The 8,224-nt window shown below is 33.9% G+C and overlaps 1 protein-coding gene across 1 annotated transcript; it reads left to right on the forward strand.

The window, feature by feature from the left end:
• Nucleotides 1–906: 906 nt before the first annotated feature.
• LOC125212737 (protein ASPARTIC PROTEASE IN GUARD CELL 1-like) lies at nt 907–4,009 on the forward strand. Its single transcript, XM_048112978.2, has 2 exons — nt 907–1,539; nt 3,093–4,009. The coding sequence occupies exons 1-2, from the start codon at nt 943–945 to the stop codon at nt 3,870–3,872; spliced, it is 1,377 nt and encodes a 458-aa protein (XP_047968935.1). The 5' UTR covers nt 907–942; the 3' UTR covers nt 3,873–4,009.
• The last annotated feature ends 4,215 nt before the right edge of the window (nt 4,010–8,224 follow it).

Below are 8,224 nucleotides of genomic sequence, written 5' to 3' on the forward strand. Positions count from 1 at the left end.
AATGAGTTAGTGGAAGGTGAGACCCTATTACCATTTATGATAAAAGTGAATCGGGACTCTTATCCGCGGACGGACTAAAATAGAAAAACGGAACTCCTATTCACGAGCAGAGGGAGTAATAAATTACTTAAAATTAACACAAAGGGTGTGGTCGAGTGGCATGGGACTCGTCCATCCTGAACCAAATGGTCAGAGGATCGATCCCTGTCTTTGCGTATGGAGCGATTTTAAATTCTTGGGCTAGCTGTTCCACCTTCGAGGTGCCTACAAATCAGCGTGGGAAATAATCATTGGGCCCGCCAATAGATACCCTTGATAATTAAAAAAAAAAACTTAAAATTAAAAAAATTATTTTATTTAAATATAATAATTATTTAAAATAAGTTCTGACATTCAATCTCATAAATAAAAAGTAAAATAATTATAAGTGTTTCAAGAAAGTTTTACCGATGCACTTCATTTTATTTTTTTTTACTATTAGGAGTATTACAAAACGGAACTTTAATAAACTCAACCTTTCAAATCGTATATACGTTTAACCAAAGACTTTATACAAGAATAAAATATGAGGTCAGACGATTAATTAAATAAGATTGTGACAAATTCTCAAAAACAGTGACATATCAACAAGGGGGACTGGTATTGTACAATGTAGGTTGATATAGCCCAATCTATATAAAATAAATTGCGGCGCAAAATTAATTCAATTTTCAAATGCAGGTCAACGAGTGTACAAAAAAATTTAAGTACTAGTACCACTTAAATTGTTAGTACAAATGTACAATTTTCATTAGGGGTATAATAGCATATATAGACATTAATTATTAAAACAATTTTAGCTGAACTAAATGGCTACTTTTCAATATTCTTATATGCACGAGGCACGTATAAATAAACCAGATTCTGCAAAAATAAAATCCAAAGGAAAAATAAATAAAGACAATGGGCCTTGTTAAATCATGCATCACATTCACATGCCTAATCTTGTCTCTCCTCTCCATCAATTGCTCTTCATCATCTCCACACAAACACTTTGAAATTCTCGACGTCTCTGCTTCCCTAGAACAAACTCGGCAAATCACCTCTCCAAATTCCGCACCCACCACCAATCACCAGCCGCCGCCGCCTTCCTCCAACTCTCTCTCATTCCCTCTAATCCCTCGCTCCTCTCTCCCTTCCGCCGCCACCACCACCAACTACTCCGCCCTCACGCTCTCCCGCCTCGCCCGCGACCAAGCCCACCACCAGTCCCTCCTCGCCCGCCTTGAGTCCCCCGTCACGTCCGGACTCAGCCAAAACAGCGGCGAGTACTTCGCCCGCGTCGGAATTGGGCGCCCCGCCGCCCACCTCTACATGACCATCGACACCGGCAGCGACATCACCTGGCTCCAATGCAGACCCTGCCTCTTTTGCTACCCGCAATCCGACCCGGTTTTCAACCCGCGCGCTTCTTCCACTTATAAGGATCTCACTTGCCTCTCGCCGCAGTGCGTCTCCCTTCGCGCCTCCACGTGCCTCGCCGGAGGATGTCTTTACCAGGTTTACATGCCGTTTCAATAGTTATTTAAATCATAAAATTTTATAAATTCTAATCGATTCTTGAAGTTTGAATATGGAATATATTAAATTGTGAAATCTAAAATTATCTCGATCTTGATTGTTGTGTTCTGGTGATCTTTAGAGCAACGTTTTATACTTTTATTAAAAGACAAATTGCTAGAAAAACTAGCAAGTTTGATCAAATTCTAGTTAATCCCACGATTTTAATTTAATAAAATACTCAACTTTGATATTTTCTCAATTTCCATTTACTTTTATTTGGAGGAAATTATGTATAACATGGAAACCAAAATTCATATTATGTAAAAGAGTGAACTACATAGATGTACCTTATCTTTCACTTTCGCACAAAAATGGTACATGGTCTTTATTTTATATCGTTTTTGGTACCTTGTGACAAAAATAACCTCAGATACTAAACATGTGATTTTTTTGTTATAGAGGATATTTTTTAAAATTTCAATTAAATAGTACAAAATATGTGATTATTTTTTCTTCCATTCTTATTTCTTTTCTAGTTTCTTCTTCATTCTTTCTCCTTTCATTTTCTTCTTTTTTTTAGTATTTCATCTTTCTTTCTTCTCTCCTTTTTTCTACTTAGTTTATATTTCTTCTTCTTTCTTTTTTCTTTTTTCTTCTTTTTATTCTTTTTCTTCTTTTTCTTCTTTTCTTCTTTTCTTTTAGTCTTTTATGCATACATCAATTGATTCATAATATAAATCACGAATAAAATATCTTATTAAATTAATTATTTAAAATAATTAAATCAATTGAATATTTTTTTATTAAATTACTTTATACTTATTTTAAGATTAAAACACCTAACTACAAATATTCAACTCTTTATATCATTATGAATACAATTCACAATTATTATTACATAATATTATATGCTTCATAATTTATATAATTATACTATAATTATTTATTAATTACCAGTACTCGTTTTTAGTATTATAATAATAATATTTTTATAATAATTAAATATAATTATAACTATAATTATAATTAACTATATTTGAATGATATTAAAAATAAATTAATTATTAATTTATAACATCAAAATAATAATATTAATATTGATTAATAATAATAGTATAAAGAGTGAGGAGAATGAGAGAAGATATTACAATATCACTTTTGGTACTAATTTTATGTATATCTAAAATATCCTTTATGACATAAATGAGAAAATGTATTTGTTTAGAGGGCATTTTGGAAAGAAAATTACATCAGGTACCCAAAAATGCGATTTATAGGTATTAAAAGCGATATAAAATAAAGATCATGTACTATTTATGTGCGAAAGTGAAAGATCATGGATCATTTATGTAGTTCACTCCTTGTAAAATTTGTATATCACTCACAAAAGCCATTAATTTAAGTATTTAAAAAAAAAAGATTAGGATAAAGTTATTTGGCTTCTAATTTTCTTCCAAATCTAAGTCAATGTTCTAGTTGATACAATCGTTAAAGTTATGATATAAGTATCGTTTTATAATTATGAAATCGACTAGAATTTGACCATTCAGCTTTTATACGGAGACGGATCCATCACCACCGGAGACTTCGCCACTGAAACCATCTCATTCGGCACCTCCGGCTCCGTTGACAACGTGGCCATCGGCTGCGGCCACGGAAACATCGGCCTATTTTCCGGCGCCGCGGGCATTATGGGCCTCGGCGGCGGCAACTTATCACTCCCCTCTCAGATCAAAGCGACGTCGTTCTCGTACTGCTTGGTCGACCGCGACTCGAACTCGTCATCCACCCTAGACTTCAACTCAACCCGCCCGGCCGACTCCGTGGTGGCGCCGCTGCTCCACAACCCCTCCACGAACGTCTACCGCTACGTGGGGATGACCGGGATCCGCGTCGGCGGCGAGGCGGTGAACTTCCCGGCGTCCCTGCTGGAGATGGGGAGCGACGGGAGCGGCGGCGTGATCGTGGACTCGGGCACGACGGTGACGCGGCTGCGGAGGGAGGTGTACGGGCTGGTGCGGGACGCGTTCCGGAACAAGACGAAGGGGCTTCCGGCGGCCGGGGGTTATTCGCTGTTCGACACGTGCTACGACTTGTCGTCGCTGAAGGAGGCGAGGATGCCGACGGTGGCGTTCGAGTTTGGAGGGGGGAAGACGGTGGCGCTGCCGGCGAGGAACACCGTGATTCCGGTGGACGGCGGGGGGAAGTTCTGCCTGGCGTTGGCGGGGTCGGGGAGGCTGTCGATAATTGGGAATGTGCAGCAGCAGGGGATGCGTGTTACTTATGATCTTGCAAATAATTTTATTGCTTTTAGCCCTAACAAATGTTAGATCTTAGTAGTAATTTTTAGCTAAAACTGCACTAGTCATTGTTGTTTCTCTGATTTTATTATGATAGCATTTGTATTTGTTACCGTTTTGTAAAGGGCTAATCACTTAGTGAAATTATTATTGGTACTATTACTTCATCCGTCCCATAATAGATGTCACACTTTCCGTTTTAGTTTGTCTCAACATTTTTGGAAAAAGTTCACTCTAACATTAATATAAAAATTATATTTTCTCTCCATTTAACACACAAAATAAAACCTAGCTCCTATAATCCTGGGTTATCTATCCCACAAGTGTGACATCTTTTGTGAGATGGAGGGAGTATTACATTTTATTAAAAAAAGTCGATATGCCTTATTTTATACATGTATTAGTTGTCCAAGAATCCCGACACCTTAGTTTGAGCCGATACTTAAAGGTAGACATGGTTAGGCCATCCTCAATAAGGCGGCAAAATGCTGCCGCTTTGTAAGCCGCTAGAAAATCAGCGGCAGCTGTGGCGGCCCAGACGGTTCCACGGCTGATTTCTGGTCTTATTGTAGCATTTTTCAGCCTCAAACTGCGGTTGAAATAGAATTGTTTAGTTTTTTTTTCATATATATTATTCTATCTTAAATACCTTTATTTAGGCCTGTCAAACCGGGTATCCACGGATACCCGATCCGAAAATTTCGGGTACCCAATCCCGAATTTCCCAATATTTAATATCTGATACCTGATCCGAAAATGATTTTGGATACTCGGATACCCGACTCGGGTATCCAGTCCCGAAAAATCGGGTGTCCAATCCCGATTTTTGATTTTTAGTTTATTTTATTATTTTTTTAAGAAAATAAGCTACAAACTTTGAAAATACAAACTTGTCGTTTGAATTTGATACAAACTTAAAGTAGTTCAAATTTAAGAGAAAAAAACTACTCCAAATTTTTAGAAAAAAAAAATTCATATGTTATAACACCCCTTATTCATCCATAATAAACATCTCAATTCATACATTAACCCAAAATATGACTTAAGAGTGAAGGATTTTGGGTACATTTAATTATTTAATTTTTAAATAATAGAATAAATACATTTATATTAAATTTATAAAATAAAATATAAAAAATCGGGTAATTCGGGTAATTTGGATATACCCGTTCGGGTATTGGGTTACCCGATACCCGATAATCCAATATTTCTATACCCGAACCCGATCCCGAAACCCGAAAAATTGGATATCGGGTATCCAATTACCCGATATTTCAGGTTTGGATATTGGATATCCAATTCCCGATATCCATTTTGACACCCCTACTTTCATTCTTCCATCTATATATAGTGTGTAACAATTGAAGTTTAATGTAGGAAATTTTATCAAGTAGTGTCATTTAAATTATATTGATAAATTAATCTATTTTATTTGTTATAGAATTCAAAAATTAAAAATAAAAGTTTAAAATAATAAAATTGGTGAAATAAATTGTGGTCGGAAATGAGGCTTAAAATGTGACTGTCTTATTGCAAGTGATTTGGTTGAAATAAAAATTGTTAACGTGACAGAAGAGAAACGAATTGTGACTTGAAATGAGGGTTTATTGTAAATGCCATTATGTCACAATTAGACCAATGATTTTGTTTTTTAAACAAAAATCATGCTAAGGTGCGAAGACTATATAGTGGTTCCAACGATCTATAGATATTACTTTAACAATTATCCTAACCAACAATTTTTCCAGGAATTAATTGTTCATTTTAGCACAGTCCTTTTAGTTTGTGTAATTTCGTTTTTTTTTTTGTTAATTTATTGCATACATTGATGCAATACGATAGGTCAGAGGACCACGTAAGTAAGTCATTGCTTTTTCAAGAGCTTTTACACTAGTATTAGTGATTTGTATAATAACAACGGCTACATTAATTGATACAGTTGGGAAGCATATTTTCAATTATTAAAACTATATAGGTGGGAGAGCTAGATTTATAGGCTCTAGTTAATTTATTGCGTGCAATATAATTTATGGTATACCCATTATTTGTTTAGATTGTCAAAGTATACGCCAAATTTTCCTCAGCTTTTCTGAAAATTTTGATGTATATAAATTTTATTTTTCGATGCATATAAAATTAAAGTTTTCTTCCACCTTTAATGTTTTATTTTCTATTTTTAAAATTTCTTTAATTTTTTATTTACTATTAAAAATATTAAAAATCGAAACTAATTAACAAATATGCTAATAAAGGTAGAATTATTTAAACTTTGTTGTAAAAATTTTTAAATTAATAGACTGATATACGATTTAAATTATGCAAACTTTGGTAGCATTAATATTAATTAATTTGAATTTAAATTTTATATGTATCGAAATTTGTATGCATCAAAACTTTCAAATAAACGAAATAAAGGCCAAAAACATTGAGAAAAAATTCCATATAAGTGTAAATGGTTTCCATATTATATATGATTATCTATTACACATGTCAAAAAATTATTAATTGAACAAACAAAGGTATGTCTAGAGTAAGGAATATTTTCTCAAAAAGCAGTTACTCTACCATTAAATTATTCGCGAATGGCTATAAATTTTATGTCCATCACATAATGAACTCTACGAAACAACACGATTAATCGCTCCAAATTTATCATCTAAATCACTAAATCAGTGTAGTTAAATACAACCTCAGAATTTATGGTTTTCATATTTCTTCTAGTAATACAAAAGCAACAAATAGAATTAAATAATATTCGTGGTGGACATTCTACTTTTCTAGGGCCATAGCCCTTTGCAATATTAATAATTGAGCTAGCATTCTAACAAAGGCCCAAATTAATGCTCCATCATTCTTCTATTAGTAATCTTATGCATTATTTTCTTGGTTTGAAAGTAGTTGAATTGTAGTATTCATTTTCAAGTCGTCACAAAGTAGTTAGATTTGTTTTCTTTTTTGGTAATAAAATTTCATTTTCTCTCGTCCTTTATTTACGTCATATAAATATCACTTTCTTATATCTCGTGTCCAAAAGAAACAATTCAACAAACTAGGGAAATATAGAACATTACTTAAGTGGATCCCTATTTGTGACATGCTAATCAATAACATTGAGTTAAAAAACTGGTCACAATTAATGTTTATAAGGGCATGGCCGCATGGGTAAGTAAGTTGAAATGACTGTTTATTTAGTTTTAACTCTTAATATGAATGAATATAATTAATTTTAGAAAATGCACTATTTTGTTATGATTTTGGAAGAGATTTTAAGAGGAAAATAAACAATTCTTCTGAAAGAACTATATAGTCGGAGAATTTAGATATGATTAAAAATTGGACTCATCAATGCTTTGGTCAGTCAATCAAGAAAAATGAATTTCTTTAATTAATTCCAAATTTCCAACTATCAAAGGCAAAGATTAATTTTCACTCTTCGAGTAACACACTCACATAATTATCAAACTAAAATTAGTTAAGCACATAGTATTTATCACTTAAATCTTGTTAAACTTATATTTCTACAAAAGCATGGTAAATAATATTCTCAATAATCTACTCAAGAATTCCTAGATCTGAACAAGATAACAACTCTCAAGTTCTTTACTCCATCTAAGTTTTCATCTGAAATCAGAGTTAAAAATGCATCTAAATTCATCACAGGTAAACTACTGCTTATATGCTTCTTCTATAGCAAACCAATTAAAATTATTGAAAAATATTAATGCAAACAACTTTGTTTTGTTTTTTCATATACTCCACATATATATATATACTCAATTAAAATCATGCAGTTAAATAAATCAGTGAAACACGATATATATTGAAACGAATGTGAAAAATGGATCACAAATTCCCAATAAAGTGAAGAATGACAAATTTATCTTGTCGTGAATGCATATGACATATGTTTAACAACTTTTGTATATTATCCAAAGATGATGCGCCGAGCATTTCAACAACGTCAAAGTGAACCTTCATAACCTTTTCTTTTTTTCTTTAGAGGGTAAAAGTCTAAAAGATAATACTATGATTATTCAAATTCTAAATCGTGTATATATCCAAACTCACGTCACGTGATTTCACATGCATATATATCCGATCTTAGAGGTGCCCACGGTTTCGGAACAGGCAGTTATGGTCGGAACCGCCGGTTCTGGTTTTGGAAATTACCGAACCGCGAGGGTGTTTCGCGGTTCCGGTTCCAAAACCACCGGTTTCGGTTTCGGTTCCGACACAGTTTCAGTTCGATAATTTTTTAACCTGAACCGAACTACGATTTAAAAATCGACGGTTTCGGTTCGGGTAAATTCTCATGGTTTCGGTTGGTTACGGTTTCGGTTTTAACCGTCGATACGGTGAACCTTGGGCAGGTCTACCCGACC

The sequence above is a fragment of the Salvia hispanica genome, chromosome 3 (assembly GCF_029641045.1).
Source record: "Salvia hispanica isolate PSC_SH4W2 chromosome 3, Shi_PSC_v1, whole genome shotgun sequence".
Taxonomy (NCBI): Eukaryota; Viridiplantae; Streptophyta; class Magnoliopsida; order Lamiales; family Lamiaceae; genus Salvia; species Salvia hispanica.